General features: G+C 45.9%; 1 protein-coding gene across 2 annotated transcripts in view; it reads right to left on the reverse strand.

Moving 5' to 3' along the window:
- The window catches only part of LOC112238097 (contactin-1a-like), a 153,729-nt gene that overhangs the window by 23,661 nt on the left and 105,963 nt on the right, over positions 1–24,105 (reverse strand). For both annotated transcript variants that reach the window (XM_042301774.1, XM_042301775.1), the window contains exons 4-13: positions 23,892–24,067; positions 23,249–23,344; positions 19,460–19,563; positions 15,175–15,277; positions 13,687–13,786; positions 8,025–8,206; positions 7,032–7,156; positions 5,532–5,649; positions 3,718–3,868; positions 116–243 (exon numbers count right to left, since the gene is read on the reverse strand). In XM_042301774.1, the coding sequence (XP_042157708.1) occupies positions 116–243; positions 3,718–3,868; positions 5,532–5,649; positions 7,032–7,156; positions 8,025–8,206; positions 13,687–13,786; positions 15,175–15,277; positions 19,460–19,563; positions 23,249–23,344; positions 23,892–24,067 (1,283 nt within the window). The remainder of the gene's footprint in view (positions 1–115; positions 244–3,717; positions 3,869–5,531; positions 5,650–7,031; positions 7,157–8,024; positions 8,207–13,686; positions 13,787–15,174; positions 15,278–19,459; positions 19,564–23,248; positions 23,345–23,891; positions 24,068–24,105) is intronic.

The raw sequence follows: 24,105 nt of genomic DNA on the forward strand, positions 1-24,105 counted from the left end.
CATTAACATCTGCTAACCATGTGTATGTGACAAATACAATTTGATTTGATTTGTAGTGTCTGTGTGTGTGTTGTGTGTGCGTGTGCGTGTGTGTGTGTGTGTGCATGCAGCTTGCCTGTGATAGAGAGGAAACCTGTGCTGTTGGCCTTGCCCCGGTCGTTCTCAGCAAAGCAGGTATAGCGCCCCTCGTCTGCCCTGGTCACATTCAGGATCTCCAGACTACCATCCTCCCAGATTAACATCCTGATGAAGGTAACAAAACATTTGATCTCTAGACTACCATCCTCCCAGATTAACATCCTGATGAAGGTAACAAAACATATGATCTCTAGACTACCATCCTCCCAGATTAACATCCTGATGAAGGTAACAAAACATATGATCTCTAGACTACCATCCTCCCAGATTAACATCCTGATGAAGGTAACAAAACATATGATCTCTAGACTACCATCCTCCCAGATTAACATCCTAATGAGGGAAACAAAACATATGATCTCTAGACTACCATCCTCCCAGATTAACATCCTGATGAAGGTAACAAAACATATGATCTCTAGACTACCATCCTCCCAGATTAACATCCTGATGAGGGAAACAAAACACATGATCTCTAGACTACCATCCTCCCAGATTAACATCCTAATGAGGGAAACAAAACATATGATCTCTAGACTACCATCCTCCCAGATTATTATCCTGATGAAGGAAACAAAACATGATCTCTAGACTACCATCCTCCCAGATTAACATCCTAATGAGGGAAACAAAACATATGATCTCTAGACTACCATCCTCCCAGATTAACATCCTGATGAATGAAACAAAACATATGATCTCTAGACTACCATCCTCCCAGATTAACATCCTAATGAGGGAAACAAAACATATGATCTCTAGACTACCATCCTCCCAGATTAACATCCTGATGAAGGAAACAAAACATATGATCTCTAGACTACCATCCTCCCAGATTAACATCCTGATGAAGGTAACAAAACATAATGTCAGTGTCCTAAATACACACAGAGAGCAAATCCCATTAGACATGATTGAATGGCAACACACTTATTCACAACAGCCTGAATGGACAGCTCCTGCATGTGGACATCTCTCACAGAATGAGGCATTTATTTATTCCTCTTCTCTATTCTCATTTCTCAGAAAGTTATTTTAGCTATGGTGGGAGATGGCTGAGAGTGATTTGGGTAGTTGGAGAGGGGGAGATGGCTGAGAGTGATGTGGGTAGTTGGAGAAGGGGAGATGGCTGAGAGTGATGTGGGTAGTTGGAGAGGGGGAGATGGCTGAGAGTGATTTGGGTAGCTTGAAAAGGGAGATGGCTGAGAGTGATTTGGGTAGTTGGAGAGGGGAGATGGCTGAGAGTGATTTGGGTAGTTGGAGAGGAGGAGATGGCTGAGAGTGATGTGGGTAGTTGGAGAGGGGGAGATGGCTGAGGGTGATGTGGGTAGTTGCAGAGGGGGAGATGGCTGAGAGTGATGTGGGTAGTTGGAGAGGGGAGATGGCTGAGAGTAATGTGGGTAGTTGGAGAAGGGGAGATGGCTGAGAGTGATGTGGGTAGTTGGAGAAGGGGCGATGGCTGAGAGTAATGTGGGTAGTTGGAGAAGGGGAGATGGCTGAGAGTGATTTGGGTAGTTGGAGAAGGGGCGATGGCTGAGAGTGATGTGGGTAGTTGGAGAAGGGGAGATGGCTGAGAGTGATGTGGGTAGTTGGAGAAGGGGAGATGGCTGAGATTGATGTGGGTAGTTGGAGAAGGGGAGATGGCTGAGAGTGATGTGGGTAGTTGGAGAAGGGGAGATGGATGAGAGTGATGTGGGTAGTTGGAGAGGGGGAGATGGATGAGAGTGATGTGGGTAGTTGGAGAGGGGGAGATGGATGAGAGTGATTTGGGTAGTTGGAGAAGGGGCGATGGCTGAGAGTGATGTGGGTAGTTGGAGAAGGGGAGATGGCTGAGAGTGATGTGGGTAGTTGGAGAAGGGGAGATGGCTGAGAGTGATGTGGGTAGATGGAGAAGGGGAGATGGCTGAGAGTGATGTGGGTAGTTGGAGAAGGGGAGATGGATGAGAGTGATGTGGGTAGTTGGAGAAGGGGAGATGGATGAGAGTGATGTGGGTAGTTAGAGAAGGGGAGATGGATGAGAGTGATGTGGGTAGTTGGAGAGGGGGAGATGGCTGAGAGTAATGTGGGTAGTTGGAGAAGGGGAGATGGCTGAGAGTGATGTGGGTAGTTGGAGAAGGGGCGATGGCTGAGAGTAATGTGGGTAGTTGGAGAAGGGGAGATGGCTGAGAGTGATGTGGGTAGTTGGAGAAGGGGAGATGGCTGAGAGTGATGTGGGTAGTTGGAGAAGGGGAGATGGATGAGAGTGATGTGGGTAGTTGGAGAGGGGAGATGGATGAGAGTGATGTGGGTAGTTGGAGAGGGGAGATGGCTGAGAGTGATGTGGGTAGTTGGAGAAGGGGAGATGGCTGAGAGTGATTTGGGTAGTTGGAGAAGGGGAGATGGCTGAGAGTGATGTGGGTAGTTGGAGAAGGGGAGATGGCTGAGAGTGATGTGGGTAGTTGGAGAAGGGGAGATGGCTGAGAGTGATGTGGGTAGTTGGAGAAGGGGAGATGGCTGAGAGTGATGTGGGTAGTTGGAGAAGGGGAGATGGCTGAGAGTGATTTGGGTAGTTGGAGAAGGGGAGATGGCTGAGAGTGATGTGGGTAGTTGGAGAAGGGGAGATGGCTGAGAGTGATGTGGGTAGTTGGAGAAGGGGAGATGGCTGAGAGTGATGTGGGTAGTTGGAGAAGGGGAGATGGCTGAGAGTGATGTGGGTAGTTGGAGAAGGGGCGATGGCTGAGAGTAATGTGGGTAGTTGGAGAAGGGGAGATGGCTGAGAGTGATGTGGGTAGTTGGAGAAGGGGCGATGGCTGAGAGTAATGTGGGTAGTTGGAGAGGGAGATGGCTGAGAGTGATTTGGGTAGTTGGAGAAGATGGCTGAGAGTAGTTTGGGTAGTTGCACAGGGAGATGGCTGAGAGTGATGTGGGTAGTTGGAGAAGGGGCGATGGCTGAGAGTGATGTGGGTAGTTGGAGAGGAGGAGATGGCTGAGAGTGATGTGGGTAGTTGGAGAAGGGGAGATGGCTGAGAGTGATATGGGTAGTTGGAGAGGGGGAGATGGCTGAGAGTGATATGGGTAGTTGGAGAAGGGGAGATGGCTGAGTGGTGGTTCTTAGTGACGGCAGATTATCCTTGTTTTGTGGTTGAGGAACGGAGGAGTGGAGGGGCTTACAGAGCCAGACTCTCTCTGTCCTGTCTGATGAGCTTCAGACCAGGCTTAATGTCAGCTACTGACGGGGAGAAGTGTGAAGCAGAGCACAGCCCTCACTGACAAAAACATTCATCCCCATTACCCTATTACCAAGCTAAAGTAGAGAAGTCAAACACACACACACAGACGCAAGTAATGGATTCTCAGAGACATTATACGCTACACTATAATGACCTAAATGTGTCTCATAAACGAATAGAAACCTTCCTACTAGAGCCTAATCAAGACAAAATGTCAACACATTATCTTAAAACCAAATACAAAACCTTTCCCCCAAAAAAAATATTTAGAGGAGTTCTGAGCACAGAGGAGGGGAGTTGTCATTGGCCTCCAGGAATAGTGAACGGGCCTCAGTAAATTAACACAGACTGATCCCAACCCGGTGCTGACCTGCTGGAGTTGAAGAGGAGTTCAGAGCCCTTGCTCCAGGACAGTGAGGCTTTGGGAGCAGCTTTAGGTCTACACTCTAGGACCACACGGCCGTTCTTAGCCCCCAGGATCCTCCTCTTTACTGGGTTATGCTCAAACGTAGGGGAGCACGCTGGGGAGAGTCAGAAAGAGGATATTAATATTGAGCATGGGCGACTGAGAAAAACACATTTAAGGCCATGTGGCAAACAACAAATGCAGGCACAATTTAAAAAAAAATATATATATATATAAATATATAATTTATTCATAATTTATTAATTGAAAAATATATTAGACAGCATGTTGGGACACTACATGACCAAAAGTATGTGGACACCTGCTCGTCGAACATCTCATTCCAAAATCAGGGGCATTAATATGGAGTTGGTCCCCCTTTTGCTGCTATAACAGCCTCCACTCTTCTGGGAAGGCTTTCCACTAGATGTAGGAACATTGCTGCTATAATAGCCTCCACTCTTCTGGGAAGGCTTTCTACTAGATGTTGGAACATTGCTGCGGGGACTGATGTTGGGCGATTAGGCCTGGCTTGCAGACGGCGGTCCAATTCATCCCATTTCGATGGGGTTGAGGTTAGGGCTTTGTGAAGGCCAGTCAAGTTCTTCCACATCGATCTCAACAAACTATTTCTGTATGGACCTTGCTTTGTGCATGGGGACATTGTCATGCTGAAACAGGAAAGGTCCTTCCCCAAACTGTTGCCACAAAGTTGGGAGCACAGAATTGTCTAGAATGTCAGTGTATGCTGTAATGTTAATATTTCCTTCACTGGAACTAAGGGGACAAGCCTGAACCATGATAAACAGCCCCAGACCATTACCGATCCTCCACCAAACTTTACAGTTGGCACTATGCATTGGGGCAGGTTCTCCTGGCATCCACCAAACCCAGATTCATCACTCCAGAGAACGCGTTTCCACCAATGGCGTCCAATGGCGGCAAGCTTTACACCACTCCAGCCGACAATTGGCATTGCACATGGTGATCTTAGGCTTGTATGAGGCTGCTCGGCCACGGAAACCCATTTCATGAAGCTCCCAACGAACAAGTTATTGTGCTGATGTTGCTTCCAGAGGCAGTTTGGAACTCGGTAGTGAGTGTTGCACCGAGGACAGACGATTTTTAGGTGCCACGCACTTCAGCACTCGGCGGTCCTGTTCTGTGAGCTTGTGTGGCCTACCCCTTCGCGACTGAGCCGTTGTTGCGCCTTGACGTTTCCACTTCATAATAACAACACAATACAGTTGACCAGCTCTAGCAGGGCAGAAACTTGACGAACTGACTTGTTGGAAAGGTGGCATCCTATGACGGTGCCACATTGAAAGTCACTGAGCTCTTTAGTAAGGCCATTCTATTGCCAATGTTTGTCTATGGAGATTGCATGGCTATTTTATACACCTGTCAGCAACAGGTGTGGCAGAAATAGCCGAATCCACTAATTTGAAGGGAGGTCCACATACTTTTGTATACATAGTGTAGACAATATAGTATGTATAGTGTACGGTATGTGTGTGAGTGTGTGTTTACTTAGGTTCATGCTCCATTACCATAATTAGAAACAGTTTGGGATCAAGTCACCGCTGAAAAGGGCGAGCTGTCAGTTTACTGGAATATGTTGTTTGTTTGATTGTTCTTCAACATGTATAACACAAAGTTAATTAGTCTAGTGTAGGGACCTTTCATCTTTGGCCAATCACAATCCGTCTGAAGGCTTTAACACATGCAACACTGCATTGGACGCAGCCACGCATAATCAGACAGACTATTTAACTCACCAATCACACGCAGCTCTGCGTCAGCATAGACGACTCCATGCCGATTCTCCGCTCTACACTGGTACATCCCAGAGTCCTCAAACGTCAGTCCTCTGAACTTCAGATCATGCTTATCGTACTGTGGAAACGGAATAAATAAATATGAAACAATTATAATACGCATTTCAAAATTACAATAACATTTTTTTCATTGGTATTACTACATATTATAATAGGGCATGTTGATGTCTCAATGACAATAAGTGTAATGTTGACAATGTTGAAATTAAAACATCAAAATACTTTTGAAATGTAGGAATACTAAATGCATTCACAATGTAATTAACTAGCATCCCTCAGCATTTCAATGGGTTTATCTGACTTGATGAAAACATCATTAATACATAATGAAGTATCAAGTTACATTGACATCAAAGTCCTCCCTCCCACTCTGTGCTGCCACTGCCTGCCTGCCTGCCTGCCTGCCTGCCTGCCTGCCTGCCTGCCTGCCTGCCTGCCTGCCTGCCTGCCTGCCTGCCTTCTCTCCTGGGTCTCTTTCAGGAGGAGGGTTGGTGTGACAGTTACTATGGCAGTGAGTTATGCAACCTCTGGGCTGGCACACTCAGAAAATACAAGAGGTACCTCTCCTCTCCTCTCCTCTCCTCTCCTCTCCTCTCCTCTCCTCTCCTCTCCTCTCCTCTCCTCTCCTCTCCTCTCCTCTCCTCTCCTCTCCTCTCCTCTCCTCTCCTCTCCTCTCCTCTCCTCTCCTCTCCTCTCCTCTCCTTCTCTGACATTCTCTGAGAAACAACAAGAGCTACCTTCTCCTGAGTCTTAACACTGTGCCCTGTGTTCAGACAATTCAGACTCTGAAGAGTACCCCTGTCACAACTGTGCCACCCTGATGCTGGCTGCTGACCTTGGTAGAGAGGGTAGTGCTTTTCTATCTAAGGGACCTGGCTTTTCACACTACTGAGCCGAACCGAGCCGAGCCAAACCAAGCTGGCCTGGTTATGCATTTATCATAGTTGCTGGAACACTATTGCCGGCTAACCCGAACCACACTTCATATAGTATTTTGTAAACATATAGTATTTTGTAAACATATAGTATTTTGTCTTCATATAGTATTTTGTCAACATATAGTATTTTGCTTTCATATAGTATTTTCCAGTATGGTTCCAAAAGCTATGGTGGGTGCTTAACCAGGCCAGCTCAGCACAGCTCTGCTCATCTCAGTCCAGCTCTGCTCAGCTCTGTTCAGCTCAGTCCAACTCTGCTTGTCTCTGTTCAGCTCAGCCCAACTTTGCTTGTCTCTGTTCAGCTCGGCCCAATCTGCTTGTCTCTGTTCAGCTCAGCCCAATTCTGCTCTGGTCGGCTCTGTTCAGCTCAGCCCAGCTCTGCTTGTCTCTGTTCAGCTCAGCCTAACTCTGCTCTGCTCGGCTCTGTTCTGCTCAGCACAGCTCTTTTCAGCTATGTTCAGCTCAGCCCAGCAGTGTTAAAAGGGTATGTGAAAGGACTTACCGGGTAGCCGTTCTTGAGCCAGTGGACGTGGGGCTTGGGCTTGCCGCTGGCCTCACAGGACATGGTGTAGTCACTGCTGATGTCCCGCTCTGTACTGCTGATGGACTCTGTCCACTCTGGGAAGGCTGGAATGGAGATGAGGAAAGGAGACTGTACAGTACGTGTACGAGGCCTGAGTCCTAATTTGAGATCACGTGTACGAGGCCTGAGTCCTAACTTGAGATCACGTGTACGAGGCCTGAGTCCTAACTTGAGATCACGTGTACGAGGCCTGAGTCCTAACTTGAGATCACGTGTACGAGGCCTGAGTCCTAACTTGAGATCACGTGTACGAGGCCTGAGTCCTAACTTGAGATCACGTGTATGAAGCCTGAGTCCTAACTTGAGATCACGTGTACGAGGCCTGAGTCCTAACTTGAGATCACGTGTATGAAGCCTGAGTCCTAACTTGAGATCAGCGCACAACATCAATGCATGATTCATGTGAAAATCTGAGTTAAGAGTGAATGACTCAAATTAGGACTAAGCCCTGAGAGAAGAGGTGTTGAATAATAACAATTTGCAAGTCAATGACTTGTAACTACAAAGCTGGGGAGTATATACTGTATTATAAACTGGGTGGTTTGTTTCATTGTGCTTAAGAACAGCCTTTAGCAGTGGCATATTGACCATAAACCACACCTCCTCGGGCCTTATTGCTTCATTATAAATTCGATCCCTGAATGTTGATTGGCTGAAAGCCATTGTATATCAAACTGTATACCACAGGTATAACAAAACATTTATTTTTACTGCTCTAATTATGCTGGTAACCAGTTTATAATAGCAATAAGGCACCTCAGGGGGTTGCCAATATACCACGTCTAAGGGCTGTATCCAGGCACTCCGAGTTGCGTTGTGCCTAAGAACAGCCCTTAGCCGTGGTATTTTGTCAATATACCACAACCCCTCTGGTCTTATTGCTTAATTAGTAGACTAGAGACAGGGCCCTACCTTCTACAGAGACCCGAGCCCGGTGCCAATCCTTCCCTTTGGAGTTGAGGGCCTCACACTCGTACGTCCCCTCGTCCTCATACTGCACGTGGTACAGTTGGAGGTGGGCCCCTGCCATGCTGACTTCATGATTGGCCGGCAGCTCTCCGTCCATCTTCCTCCAGCGGATCTGAGGGATGGGGCTGTGGAGAGGGGAGGAGTTAAGACATACAGTATACTGTACCTTGCAAAAGTATTCATTCCCTTTAGCTTTTTTCCTATTTTCTTGCATTACAACCTGTAATTTCATGTAATGGACATACACACAATAGTTCAAATTGGTGAAGGTACTCTGGTCAGATGAGACTAGAATGTAGCTTTTTGGCCATCAAGGAAACGCTATGTCTGGCGCAAACCCAACATCTTTCATCACCCCGAGAATACCATCCCCACAGTGAAGCATGGTGGTGGCAGCATCATGCTGTAGGGATGTATTTCATCTGCAGGGACTGGGAGACTGGTTAGATCTGAAGGAATTATGGGATGGAGCTAAATACAGGGAAATTCTTAAGGGAAACCTGTTTCAGTCTTCTAGAGATTTGAGACTGGGACGGAGGTTCACCTTCCAGCAGGACAATGACCCTAAGCATACTGCTGAAGCAACACTCGAGTGGTTGAGGTTGAACATTTAAATGTCTTGGAATGACCTAGTCAAAGCCCAGATCTCAATTCAATTGAAAATATGTGGTATGACTTAAAGATTGCTGTACACCAGCAGAACCCATCCAACTTGAAGGAGCTGGAGCAGTTTTGCCTTGAAGAATGGGCAATAATCTCAGTGACTAGATACATACCCCAAGAGACTTGCAGCTGTAATTGCTGCAAAAGGTGTCTCTACAAAGTATTGACTTTGGGGGTGAATAGTTATACACGCTCAAGTTTTCAATTTTTTGTCTTATTTCTTGTTTGTTTCACAAAAAATGTTTTTTAGCATCTTCAAAGTGGTAGGCATGTTGTGTTAATCAAATGATACAACCCCCCCCCCAAAAAAAAATCTATTTTAATTCCAAGTTGTAAGGCAACAAAATAGGAAAAATGCCAAGTGGGGTGAATACTTTCGCAAGACACTGTAAACACATAGCTTTGTCATATGAATATTTACACACAGTGCATTACAATAAACCACGTCATACTCTAGGTCTGAGCAAGGATCAAATAAAATAAAATAAAATGTTATTTGTCACATGCTCCGAATATGCTTATTTACAAGCCCTTAACCAACGATGCAGTTTAAGAAATAGAGTTAAGAAAATATTTACTAAATAAACGAAAGTACATGTAGGTAGTTGTAAAGGCACTATGCATAGATAATAAACAGCGAGTAGCAGCAGTGCAAAATCAAAGGGAGGGCGGGGGGGTCAATGTAAATAGTCCTGGTGGCCATTTGATTAATTGTTCAGCAGTCTTATGGCTTGGGGGTAGAAGCTGTTAAGGAGCCGTTTTAGTACCTAGACTTGGTGCTCCGGTACCGCTTGCTGTGCGGTAGCAGAGGGAACAGTCTATGACTTGGGGGACTGGAGTCTTTGACAATTTTTGGGGCTTTCCTCTGACACCGCTTAATATATAGAGAATCAGTCAGAAGTTTGGACCTACTCATTCCAGGGTTTTTCTTTATTTTTTACATTTTCTACATGAAATAACCCATATGGAATCACGTAGTAACCAAAAAAAGTGTTAACCTCTTGAACCTCTGGGGGCAGTATTTCATTTTTGGATGTAAAACGTTCCCATTTTAAACAAGATATTTTGTCACGAAAAGATGCTTGAGTATGCATATAATTGACAGCTTTGGAAAGAAAACACTCTGACATTTCCAAAACTGCAAAGATATTGTCTGTGAGTGCCACAGAACTAATCCTACAGGCGAAACCAAGATGAAATTTCATACAGGAAGTGAGCCAGATTTTTGAGGCGCTGTGTTCCAATGTCTCCTTATATGGCTGTGAATGCGCAAGGAGAGAGCCTACACTTTCTGTCGTTTCCCCAAGGTGTTTGCAGCATTGTGACGTATTTGTAGGCATATCATTGGAAAATTGACCATAGAGACTACATTTACCAGGTGTCCGCTCGGTGTCCTCCGTCAAAACTATTGCGTAATCTCCAGGTGCGTTCATTTTTCCATTTTGAACAGAGGAGAAACCAAACTGCCACGAGTGACTTATCATCGAATAGATATGTGAAAAACACCTTGAGGATTGATTCTAAACAACGTTTGCCATGTTTCTGTCGATATTATGGAGTTAATTTGGAAAAAAGTTTGCATTGTAATGACTGAATTTTCGGGGGGTTTTCTCAGCCAAACGTGATGAACAAAACGGAGCGATTTCTCCTACACAAATAATATTTTTGGAAAAACTGAACATTTGCTATCTAACTGAGAGTCTCCTCATTGAAAACATCCGAAGTTCTTCAAAGGTAAATTATTTTATTTGAATGCTTTTCTTGTTTTTGTGAAAATGTTGCCTGCTGAATGCTAGGCTTAATGCTATGCTAGCTATCAATACTCTTACACAAATGCTTGTGTAGCTATGGTTGAAAAGCATTTTTTGAAAATCTGAGATGACAGTGTTGTTAACAAAAGGCTAAGCTTGTGAGCCAATATATTTATTTCATTTGCGATTTTCATGAATAGTTAACGTTGCATTATGGTAATGAGCTTGAGGCTATAATTACGCTCCCGGATACGGGATTGCTCGTCGCAACAGGTTAATCACAGTAGCCACACTTTGCCTTGATGACAGCTTTGCACACTCTTCCCATTCTCTCAACCAGCTTCATGAGGTAGTCACCTTTCAGTTAACAGTTGTGTGTTAATTTGTTGAATTTCTTTCCTTCCTTCCTTCCTAATATGTTTGAACAGTTGTGTTGTGACAAGGTAGGGGTGGTATTCAGTAGATAGCTCTATTTGGTAAAAGACCAAGTCCATATTATGACAAGAACAGCTCAAATAAGCAAAGAGCAGTGCAGTTGCAAAACCATCAAGCGCTATGATGAAACTGGCTCTCATGAGGACCGCCACAGGAATGGAAGACCCAGAGTTACCTCTGCTGCAGAGGATACATTCATTAGAGTTACCAGCCTCAGAAATTACAGCCCAAATAAATGCTTCACATAGTTCAAGTAACAATCACATGTCAACATCAACTGTTCAGAGGAGACTGTGTGAATCAGGCCTTCATGGTTGAATTGCTGCAAAGAAACCACAACTAATGGACACCAAAATGTAGAAGAGACTTGCTTAGGCCAAGAAACACGATCAATGGACATCAGACCGGTGGAAATCTGTCCTTTGGTCTGATGAGTCAAAATCTGAGATTTTTGGCTCCAACTGCTGTGTCTTTGTGAGACGCAGATTAGGTGAACGGATGATCTCACCATGTGTGGTTCCCAACGTGAAGCATGGAGGAGGAGGTGTGATGGTGTGGGGGTGCTTTGCTGGTGACACTGTCTGTGATATATTTAGTATTCAAGGCACATTTAATCAGCATGGCTACCATTGCATTCTGCAGCAATACGCCATCCCATCTGCTTTTCGCTTAGTGGGACTATCATTTGTTTTTCAACAGGACAATGACCCAACACAACTCCAGGCTGTGTAAGGGCTATTTGACCAAGAAGGAGAGTGATGGGATGCTGCATAAGATGACCTGGCCTCCACAATCACCAGACCTCAACCCAATTGAGATGGTTTGGAATGAGTTGGACCGCAGAGTGAAGGAAAAGCAGCCAACAAATGCTCAGGATATGTGAGAACTCCTTCAAGACTCCTTCAAGACTGGGGCTCCCGAGTGGCGCAGCGGTCTGAGGCATCACTACAGACACCCTGGTGCGAATCCAGCTGGCCGTGATTGGGAGTACCATAGGACGGTGCACAATTGGCCCAGCGTCATCTGGGTTTGGCCGGTGTAAGCCATCATTGTAAATAATAATTCACTCTTTACTGACTTGCCTAGTTAAATAAAGGTTAAAAAAGGTTTTAAAGACTGTTGGAAAAGCATTCCTCATGAAGCTGGTTGAGAGAATGCCAAGAGTGTGCAAAGCTGTCATCAAGGCAAAGGGTAGCTACTTTGAAAATTTGTTTAACACTTTTTTGGTTATTACATTATTCTATATGTTATTTCATAGTATTCATGTCTTCACTATTATTCTACAATGTAGAAAATAGTACAAATAAAGATAAAACCTTGAATGAGTAGGTGTGTCCAAACTTTTGACATATAATGTAGGTCCTGGATGGCTGGAAGCTTGGTCCCAGTGATGTACTGGGCCTACAGAGGGTACACACTACCCTCTGTAGCGCATTATGGTCGGATGCTGAGCAGTTGCCATACCAGGCAGTGATGCAACCAGCACCAGCTGGTGCAGCTGTAGAACCTTTTGAGGATCTGGGGACCAATGACAAATCTTTTCAGTCTCCTGAGGGGGAAAAGATGTTGTCATAATCTCTTCACGACTGTCTTGGTGTGTTTGGACCTGTTGGTGATGTAGACACCAAGGAACTTGAAATTCTCAACCCGCTCCACTCCAGCCTCGATGTGGATGGGGGAATGTTTGGCCCTCCTTTCCCTGTAATCCACGATAATCTTCTTTGTCTTGCTCACATTGAGGGAGAGGTTGTTGTTCTGCCACACGCAGCCAGGTCTCTAACCTCCTCCTTATAGGCTGTCTCATCGTTGTCGGTGATCAGGCCTACCACTGTTGTGTCATCAGCAAATGTAATGATGGTGTTGGAGTCGTGCTTGGCCATGCAGTCGTGGGTGAACAGGGAGTACAGGAGGGGACTAAGCACGCAACCCTGAGGGGCCCCTGTGTTGAGGATCAGTGTGGCAGATGTGTTGTTACCCACCCTTACTACCTGGAGGTAGCCCGTCAGGAAGTCCAAGATCCAGTCGCAGAGAGATATTTAGTCCCAGGATCCTTAGCTTAGTGATGAGCTTTGTGGGCACTATGGTGTTGAACGCTGACCTGTAGTCAATGAACAACATTCTCACATAGGCGTTCCTTTTGTCCAGGTGGGAAAGGGCAGTGTGAAGTGCGATTGAGATTGCGTCATCTGTGGATCTGTTGGGGCGGTATGCGAATTGGAGTGGGTCTAGGGTTTCCGGGATAATGGTGTTGATGTCAGCCTTGACCAGTCTTTCAAAACACTTCATGACTACCGACGTGAGTGCTACGGAGCGGTAGTCATTTACCTTCCCTTTCTTGGGCACAGGGACTATGGTGGTCTGCTTGAAACATGTGGGTATTACAGACTCGGTCAAGGAAAGATTGAAAATAACAGTGAAGACATTTGGTCCGCGCATGCTCTGAGTACACGTCATGGTAATCCGTCTGGCCCCCGCGGCCAATTGATTGTTGACCTGTTTAAAGGTCTTGCTCACATTGGCTACGGAGAGCGTGATCACACAGTCATCTGGAACAGCTGGTGTTGTCATGCATGCTTCAGTGTTGCTTGCCTCGAAGCGAGCATAAAAGGCATTTAGCTCGTCTGGTAGACTCACGTCACTGGGCCGCTCGCGGCTGGGTTTCCCTTTGTAGTCTGTAATAGTTTGCATACACAATTTCATTGATTCTCTGTCACTAAATGTAGTTCTAACAATGCACTGGTTATATCGAGACTTACTTTCCCAGGGCGAAGCATTCCAGTGTGATGTTCTGGCCCACCAGTGCAAAGGTGTCTGGGAACTTGACTTTGATATCAGCAGGGTACTTCCTTATTGGGCCTGATTGGTGGAGAAACAGGAAATAGAAACAAGTGGACGTGAGTCACCTGTTTATTCATAGCACAAATTAGACCAGCAGCAATACATTAGTTCACTCTGTGTGGTGACAAGGTGATGCATTTGGTTGGAGGCACTTCATTGTAAATGGGTGTCTCCGGTAGGATAGGTTAGCTGCGTTGCATATCTCTCTCTCTCTCACACACACACACACACACACACACACACACACACACACATGCACACACACACACACACACGCACACACGCACACACAATGCTTCCAGCTCAGTTTGCCCTTCCTGATGAGTTGTAACAGTGCAGTGCTAGATATGGGCCACGACACAGCCAGAGGCCCCTATTATAGTGTGGTGATGTAGACATGGTAAAACATATGCATGACAGAGCATAGAGCTCCTGAAGTGTTGTTGAGTAAACTACTGTTCTCCCCTACAACCTTCTCAACTACAACACAACATGCTAGACTTATCCCTATACTGTTTGTGCTCTATCCAACTCCTTGGGTAATTCCCATACCTAACATCACATGACCTCCAGGTGAACTCCAGGTGAGCTCTAGGTGAGCTCCAGGTGAACTCTAGGATTCTCTTAATCTTTTTCTCTTGTCAAGATTTTTCCACATTCAGACAAACATACAACAAAAGGCTCTCTCTCTCCCCACACTTCAGCTGTGGTCTCTGTCTCCAGAGATGGAGTTCGCCCGACTAACCCTACCTCTCTTATCCCTGAGATTCATCCTCTCTTAGGTTCATGTGTGGTTCTCTGATCTTAAGATGGACCAACTCTTTGAACCAACTCTGTCCTAAGCAAAACGAAGCAAACTACAGACAGTAGGTAATTGTGTGACGACTAAAACTTAGATAGTGATCAAGGTGATCGTATAAGTTGTAGAGTGATGCTGAATAATGGGAGGACGATCTTTACTGATTCCTATATTTTAAATAGGTAACAAAACCAGCTTCTAATGTTCAGCCAGGGGGACTAAAGGTATGTGCAGACTGGTGGATGTTGTGGTATTCATTACGCTACAGGTTTCTATCTCAACGTAGAGGAAAACAGAAACTAACGTTCAGCCAGGGGGACAAAAGGTATGTGCAGACTGGTGGATGTTGTGGTATTCATTACGCTACAGGTTTCTATCTCAACGTAGAGGAAAACAGAAACTAACGTTCAGCCAGGGGGACAAAAGGTATGTGCAGACTGGTGGATGTTGTGGTATTCATTACGCTACAGGTTTCTATCTCAACGTAGAGGAAAACAGAAACTAACGTTCAGCCAGGGGGACAAAAGGTATGTGCAGACTGGTGGATGTTGTGGTATTCATTACGCTACAGGTTTCTATCTCAACGTAGAGGAAAACAGAAACTAACGTTCAGCCAGGGGGACGAGTGGGATGAACTTGCTGAAGACGCTCTTGGCGATGGAGGCACTAGAGACGAAGCAGGAGTAGTTTCCGCTGTCAGACGAGTCCACCTGGTGACAGACATCAACAATTCATGAAAAACACAACGAATGCACTATATAGGGCAGTGGTTCCCAAACGTTGTTATAGTCCCGTACCCCTTCAAACATTCAACCTCCAACTGCGTACCCCTCTAGCACCAGGGTCAGCTGTACCCCCTCTAGCACCAGGGTCAGCACACTCTCAAATGTTGATTTTTGCCATCATTGTAAGCCTGCCACACACACATACTATACAATACATGTATTAATTTCAGTTTTTGTCACAACCCGGCTCATGGGAAGTGACAAAGAGCTCTAGTAGGACCAGGACAGAAATAATAATATAATAATAAATCAATCATTTTGCTCTTTATTTAGCCATCTTACATATAAAACCGTATTTGTTCATAAAGAATTGTAAATAACTCACCACACGTTAATGAGAAGAGTGTGCTTGAAAAGGATGCACATAACTCTGCGGTGTTGGGTCTGTGCCTGTATTTAGTTTTCATGCTTGTGAGGGCCAGGAATCCACTCTCACATAGGTACGTGGTTGCAAAGGGCATCAGTGTCTTCACAGCATGATTTTCCAAGGCAAGAAACTGAGCGCAGCCCAATCCAGAAATCTGGCAGTGGCTTCTGATTAAATTCAATTTTCACAGAACCTCTTGTTGCAACTTCGATGAGGTTCTCTTGTTCAGATATCAGTAAGTGGACTGGAGGCAGGGCATGAGAGGGATAATGAATCCAGTTGTTTGATTCATCCATTTTGGGAAAGTACCTGCGTAATTGCGCACCCAGCTCACTCAGGTGCTTCGCTATATCACATTTGACATTGTCCGTAAGCTTGAGTTAATTTGCACACAAAAAATCATACAATGATGGAAAGATCTGTGTGTTGTCCTTGGTAATGCAGACAGAGAAGAGCTCCAACTTCTTAATCATAGCCTCAATTTTGTCCCGCACATTGAATATAGTTGCGGAGAGTCCCTGTAATCCTAGATTCAGATTTTTTGGGGGAGAAAAAAACATCACCCAGATAGGCCAGTTGTGTGAGAAATTCGTCATAATGCAAGCGGTCAGACTAGTGAAAATTATGGTCAGTAAAGAAAACTTTGAGCTAGTCTCTCAATTTAAAAAAACGTGTCAATACTTTGCCCCTTGATAACCACCGCGCTTCTGTATGTTGTAAAAGTGTTACATGGTAGCTTCCCATATCATTGCATAGTGCAGAAAATACATGAGAGTTCAAGGCCCTTGCTTTAACAAAGTTAACCATTTTCACAGTTGTGTCCGAAACGCATTCCCTTGGCAGCAAGAGCCTCTGGGTGGATGCTGCAGTGTACCCAAGTGGCGTCGGGAGCAACTGCTTGCACGAGCATTACCACTCTACCATGTCTCCCTGTCATGGCTTTTGCACCATCAGTATAGATAACAGCACATCTTGACCACCAAAGTCCATTTGATGTCACAAAGCTGTCCAGTACTTTAAAAAATATCCTCTCAGATATTGCAGAAGAGGATGTCTTCCTTAATTGACCCCCCATAAACGTAACGGACCTATACCAGGATTTGTTGTCTCAAAACGTCTCCTGCCATGTCACTGATGCGTGGTCAAACAGTGTTCTTTGATGAAGAAGATGCAGTGCCTTGTCTGTATAGTTCTTTTGGCCATATCCGCGGCAGCAGGAAGAATGAAGTCCTCCACAATAGTATGGGGCTTGCCTGTCCTAGCCACTCGGTAGCTCACCATATAAGATGCTTCTAGCCCCTTCTTATTAATGATATCTGTTGCTTTTATACATGTCTTACTACTCGAAAGTAGTCTTTATGTCACGACTTCCGCCGAAGTCGGTTCCTCTCCTTGTTCGGGCGGCGTTCGGCGGTCGACGTCACCGGCCTTCTAGCCACCGCCAATCCACTTTTCATTGTGGAGGTGGACGCGTCCGAGGCTGGGATAGGAGCCGTGCTCTCTCAGCGCTCGGGCACGCCACCAAAGCTCCACCCCTGTGCGAAACTATGATGTGGGGGGCTGGGAGCTGTTCGCTGTTGTCAAGGCTCTGAAGGCGTGGAGACATTGGCTTGAGGGGGCTAAACACCCTTTTCTCATCTGGACTGACCACCGCAATCTGGAGTACATCCAGGTGGCGAGGAGACTGAACCCTCGCCAGGCAAGGTGGGCCATATTCTGTACCCGTTTTGTTTTCACTCAGAACGCTGAGGCAGATGCGCTGTTCCGGATGTATGCCACAGAGGAGCGGTCCATGGATCACACTCCCATACCTCCCGGCCTCTTGTCTGGTGGCAGCGGTGGTGTGGGAGCTGGACGCGGACATCGAGCGTGCATTACGCAGAGATCCCACTCCCCCCCCAGTGTCCAGCTGGGCGCATGTACTTTCCGTTTGCTGTCCGCGACCGTTTGATCTATTGGGCCCACACGTCACCCTCATCTGGTCAACCTGGCATAGGGCGGATGGTGCGTTGCCTTAGTGGGAAGTACTGGTGGTCCACCATGGCCAAGGACAAGGGGGTTTATGTTTCCTCCTGCTCAGTGTGCGCCCAGTGCAAGACCACTAGGCACCTGCCCAGAGGGAAGCTACAATCCCTACCCGTTCCACAACGGCCGTGGTCGCACCTGTCGGTGGACTTCCTGATGCATCTGCCTCCCTCACAGGGCAACACCAAGATCCTGGTCATTGTGGATTGGTTTTCTAAGCCCTGCCGTCTCCTCCCTTTGTCCGGTCTCCCTACGGCTCTACAGACTGCGGAGCCCATGTTCACTCATGTCTTCCGGCACTACAGGGTGCCCGAGGACATAGTCTCTGATCGGGATCCCCAGTTCACGTCCAGGGTCTGGAGAGCGTTCATGGAACGTCTGGGGGTCTCGGGCAGCCTCATCTCAGGTTTTCACCCCGAGAGTAACGGGCAGGTGGAGAGAGTCAACCAGGATGTGGGTAGGTTTCTGCGGTCATATTGCCAGGACCGGCCGGGGGAGTGGGCGGCGTTCATCCCCTGGGCAGAGATGGCCCCCTGGGCAGAGATCCGCCACTCCTCCACTAGCCTCTCGCACCGGGGGACCGGGTCTGGCTCTCGACCCGAAACCTGCCTCTGAAACCTGCCGGAAGCTTGGTACGCGGTTTGTGGGGCCATTCAAAGTCCTGAGGAGACTGAATGAGGTATGCTACAGGTTACAGCTTCCCCCAGATTATCATATTAATCCCTCGTTCCATGTGTCTCTCCTCAGGCCAGTGGTGGCTGGTACACTCCAGGAAGCTGAGATGCGCTCCCCCCTCTGGACATCGAGGGGGCCCCGGCGTATGCTGTTCGAGCTATCCTGGACTCAAGGCGTCGGGCGAGGGCCTTCAGTAACTCGTGGAATGGGAGGGGTGCGGTCCGGAGGAGAGATGCTGGGTGCCAGTGGAGGACGTCTTGGACCCTTCATGGCTGCGGGAGTTCCATCGTCTCATCCGGATCGCCCTGCGCCTCGTCATCCGGGTCGTCCTCGAGGTCAGTGTCGGCGCGCTGCTGGAGCCGCCGTCAAGGGGGGGGTACTGTCACGACTTCCACCGAAGTCGGTCCCTCTCCTTGTTCGGGCGACGATCTGAGATCGACGTCACAGGCCTTCTAGCCACCGCCAATCCACTTCTCATTTTCCATTTGTTTTGTCTTTGTTTTACACACCTGATTTCAATCCCACAATTATTGTTTCATTATTTAACCCTCTGTTCCCCCAAGGTTTTTTGGGGGGGGTGATTGTTTGTTGTTCTTTTCAGTCTGTCATGGTGTGCGTGTATTTGTTACTTTGTATATTGGACATTTTGAGTAAAAGTACGTTGATTACTCATATCTGCTGTCCTGCGCCTGACTCTCTACACCAGCTACACATTACACTTAAATCTCGCTCAAAAACTCCTGTGGCTTATTTTTCAAATTGTCATGTTTCGTTTCTAAATGTCTGCGCAAAGGTTTCCTGCGAGAGAGTAACGGTTAATGTGATTGGATGTTAATTATATGACTAGGCTACCTTTATTTGACATTAGAACACTAGATTTTATAAAATTTTAGAACACTAGATTTTATAAAACCTCACCCAAATGTATAACCCGGTTGGAAAATATAAATGTACTGTTTTAAAATGCCCCACGACATTGCAGATAGGGGATAGGATGTGATTTGGGACACAACCAAAGACAAGACAAGTTAGAAGTTTACCTTAGAGATGAAGAGGTTCCCTGTAGTCTGAGAGATGAAGCGACGTTTATCCAGAGGGATGAAGACGGGGAACTCATTCAGAATCCAGCGGAATGACAGCTCGTCTACAGAAACAACATATACAACCCTCAAGCTATCAGTCATGGGGGAAGAGGGTAGTGAGTCAATATGAGGTGGAGTCAGGAGGAAGGCTGAGGAGCTGTGGCTCTTTCACCGGTTTCACACCATCCTGACCAAGGATATAAGCCTATAGTACACATCATTCTAACCATAGCATATATATTTTCCTTTCCACCAACTATGGTGGCTACATAACCAGGCCATCAGTACAGCTGTGTTTGACTGGGGTTGACTCAGAACAGTAGTATGTAAAGGTTATTAGACCTCTCTCTCTCTCTCACTCTCTCTCACTCTCTCACACTCTCTCTCTCTCTCTCTCTCTCTCTCTCTCTCTCTCTCTCTCACTCACTCTCTCACTCACTCACAATTCAATTCAAGGGCTTTATTGGCATGGGAAACATGTGTTAACATTGCCAAAGCAAGTGAGGTAGATAATATATAAAGTGAAATAAACAATAAAAATTAACAGTAAACATCACACATAAGGACATTTCAAAACAATAAAGACATTACAAATGTCATATTCTCTCTCTCTCTATCCCATTTGATGCTCTAATATCTAACTGTCGTCATGATGCTGTGAAAGGAGCTGAAAAGGACAAATCTCACTCAGGAACTGGAATTCTGTACCCACGGAGGCAGCTGAAAGACGTTACCATGGTTTCACAGATTGGTTTGGCTGGATGAATTTGCATAACATGAATATGAATATCTGCTGTAGAGTATTCTGGTGGAGCTCCCGTTTGATACCAAATAGGTTTGTTTAACAATGATCAAAGAGGAAGAATTAGACAGTTCCAAAGGAGACCCAAATATGGCTAAGACACGACTCAGAGAGGAAAACCTGAACGGATCAGTGTGAAGTACCATTGACGAAAAATACAGAGCGACACTATAAAGAGACATAAAACAGCACTATAAACAGCTGATTTTGTCTCAAGCAGCCCTACACTGAGACTAGAGGTGCCAAACTCAGCTCTGGGCAAATGTGTGAGAAAATAGCATACAATATGATGTGTCAGAGGCAGCGTTAGAGCCTATATCATTGAGGACTAGTACAGCCATGTACCAGCAGGGGGCACACTTTCACTGATTTTCACTGCTATGACTATCTCGGATGATGGCCCGAGTCTTAACATACTGTTAGGTTTGGATATGATACTACCATAGAGACACATGTAATAGATGCAATGCTACAGACCATAACATTCCTACAGACACAAGAATCACTGCTGATTATTTTTTTAAACAGACCGTGGAAAAGATAAGCACAGAAAATGATTTCAGACCCCACCCATGTACTCGACTCTGAGTATTAACTCCTCCCGTCAGACGCTATAGGGTCCCTCCTCCCCTCAGACAGACACTATAGGGTCCCTCCTCCCCTCAGACACTATAGGGTCCCTCCTCCCCTCAGACAGACACTATAGGGTCCCTCCTCCCCTCAGACAGACACTATAGGGTCCCTCCTCCCCTCAGACTCTGTAGGGTCCCTCCTCCCCTCAGACACTATAGGGTCCCTCCTCCCCTCAGACTCTATAGGGTCCCTCCTCCCCTCAGACTCTATAGGGTCCCTCCTCCCCTCAGACTCTGTAGGGTCCCTCCTCCCCTCAGACTCTATAGGGTCCCTCCTCCCCTCAGACTCTATAGGGTCCCACCTCTCCTCAGACAGACACTATAGGGTCCCTCCTCCCCTCAGACTCTGTAGGGTCCCTCCTCCCCTCAGACTCTACAGGGTCCCACCTCTCCTCAGACAGACACTATAGGATCCCTCCTCCCCTCAGACATTATAGGGTGCCTCCTCTCCTCAGACAGACACTATAGGGTCCCACCTCCCCTCAGACAGACTCTATAGGGTCCCACCTCCCCTCAGACAGACTCTATAGGGTCCCCTAAACAGGTTTAACTTCTTATGGCTGCAGGGGCAGTATTGAGTAGCTTGGATGAAAGGTGCCCAGAGGTGCCCAGAGTAAACGGCCTGCTCCTCAGTCCCAGTTGCTAATATATGCATATTATTAGTAGTATTGGATAGGAAACACTCTGAAGTTTCTAAAATGATAAAAGTTTCTGAATGATGTCTGTGAGTATAACAGAACTCATATGGCTCAGGCAAAAACCTGAGAAGAAATCCAAATAGGAAGTGGGAAATCTGAGGTTGGTCGATTTTCAACCCAGCCCCATATCCAATGGGATATGGATGAAGTTGCACTTCCTAGGGATTCCACTAGATGTCAACCGACTTTAGACACTTGAATGAGGCTTCTACTGTGTTGTTCGGCGGAATGGGAGCTGAATGAGCCAGGTGTCTGGCAGAGCAATTCACATGATAGCGACCTGCGTTCCATTGCTTCTCTACAGACAAAGGAATTCTCCGGTTGGAACGTTATTGAAGATTTATGATAAAAACATCCTAAAGATTGATTCTATACTTAGTTTGAAATGTTTCTAAGACCTGTAATATAACTTTTTGAAGTTTTTGTCCGACAAGCTTTTTGATTTGTGTACCTAAGCCCTAACAAAAGTAGCTACTTGGACATAAATAATGGACATTATCGAACAAATCAAACATTTATTGTGGAACTAGGATTCCTGGGAGTGCATTCTGATGAAGGTAAGGTAATATTTATAATGTTATTTCTGATTTCTGTTGACTCCAACATGGCGGATAAAACACTTTTTTATTTGAGCGCGGTCTCAGATTATTGCATGGTTTGCTTTTTCCGTAAGGTTTGTTTGAAATCTGACACAGCGGTTGCATTAAGGAGAGGTATATCTATAATTCCATGTGTATAACTTGTATTTTCATCTACATTTATGATGAGTATTTCTGTTGAATTGATGTGGCTATGCAAAATCACTAGATGTTTTTGGAACTAGTGAACGTAACGCGCCAATGTAAACTCAGATTTTTTTTATAGAAATATGAACTTTATCAAACAAAACATACATGTATTGTGTAACATGAAGTCCTATGAGTGTCATCTGATGAAGATCATCAAAGGTTAGTGATTAATTTTATCTCTATTTGTGCTTTTTGTGACTCCTATCTTTGGCTGGAAAAATGGCTGTGTTTTTCTGTGAGTTGGTGGTGACCTAACATAATCGTTTGTGGTGCTTTCACTGTAAAGCCTATTTGAAATCGAACACTGTGGTGGGATTAACAACAAGATTACCTTGAAAACGGTATAAGATACATGTATGTTTGAGGAATTTTAATTATGAGACTTCTGTTGTTTTGAATTTGGCGCCCTGCACTTTCACTGGCTGTTGTCATATCATCCCGTTAACGGGATTGCAGCCCTAAGAGGTTTTAAGCACTCCTTCATTCACATGTCCATCAAATGTGCAATATGTATTATCTAAAAGACTATACGAAAAGTGCGCAATGTGTATGATGGGTAACGTGCAATGTGTGTATTATGTTGAATGTGTAATGTATCGTTTGAATCTTCCCCTCAGGACACTAAAGTTCATCCTACACTATACCCAGCCATGTCTCACACATCTTCAGACTTCAGTTGAGATGTGTTGAGACACTTTGAGACATGACGTAGATACTATTCAAGACATCGTAAGATACATTTGACACGATCTGTGTCTAGCATTAGCATTAGCCATAACAATGACCTAGCATCATATAATTAGCCATTAGCTTAGCCTAGCACTTACCTGGGTAGTGTGGGGGAGGAGCGCAGAGCAGCACTGCCCCCTGGCCCTCCTTCACATACACTGCCTCTCTCTCCTCAGAGGAGAAGAAGTCCAGGTCTTGGAGAAAGAGAGGAGGGACAGAGAGAGGGCGGGGGGGAAATAGAGAAGGCGAGGGAGAGAGTGACGGGGGAGAGTGGGGAGAGAAAGACAGAGAGAGTTCAGATTCATTAACAAGCCTGGATAATCCACTGTCACACTCTCCCTCGCCTCATTTATGTAAGAACACTGATCCTCCAAATACTCTTAAACCCTGTAACCTCTCTCTCAAAACCACTTCAAAACCAGGACCTGTGTTTAACTAGTTGGCAGGCTTGAAATTTGCAACTGTCATCTTTCAAAGTGATCTTACTATCGATTCAGCAGAAGTGATTCCATGTCATGCTACCCTCTACAAAGTTTGACCATTGAAATTCCATTTCCACAGCTGTTATGATGTGCCACTGCTGCCTCTCAATCACAGCTCCACTCACATAGGCATGACAGCTTAGCCTAGCCTAAGGGGCAGCTCTAAAAAAGTCATTTCATCCTTCCTGCCAATGATAATGTGTTACGTAGCAATGGGGACGGGGATCCCATCCAATCCCGTCCAATCCACTCCACTCACATCCAAACTGGACAGCGGCTTCTCTGCTGACCACAGTGCCGTAGTCGTTGGTGGCCTTACAGGTGTACTTCCCAACGTGTTTGTTCTTGATGGGGTTAGAGATGACCAGGTTGCCTCCCACCAAAGTGTAGTGGTTGTCTTCATCCTGGTCTATATTCCTGCTGTTTAATCTCCACCTGAGGAGAGAGGAGGGGACACGAACATGTGCTCTTGC

The sequence above is a fragment of the Oncorhynchus tshawytscha genome, linkage group LG19 (genome assembly GCF_018296145.1).
Source record: "Oncorhynchus tshawytscha isolate Ot180627B linkage group LG19, Otsh_v2.0, whole genome shotgun sequence".
NCBI classification, from domain to species: Eukaryota; Metazoa; Chordata; class Actinopteri; order Salmoniformes; family Salmonidae; genus Oncorhynchus; species Oncorhynchus tshawytscha.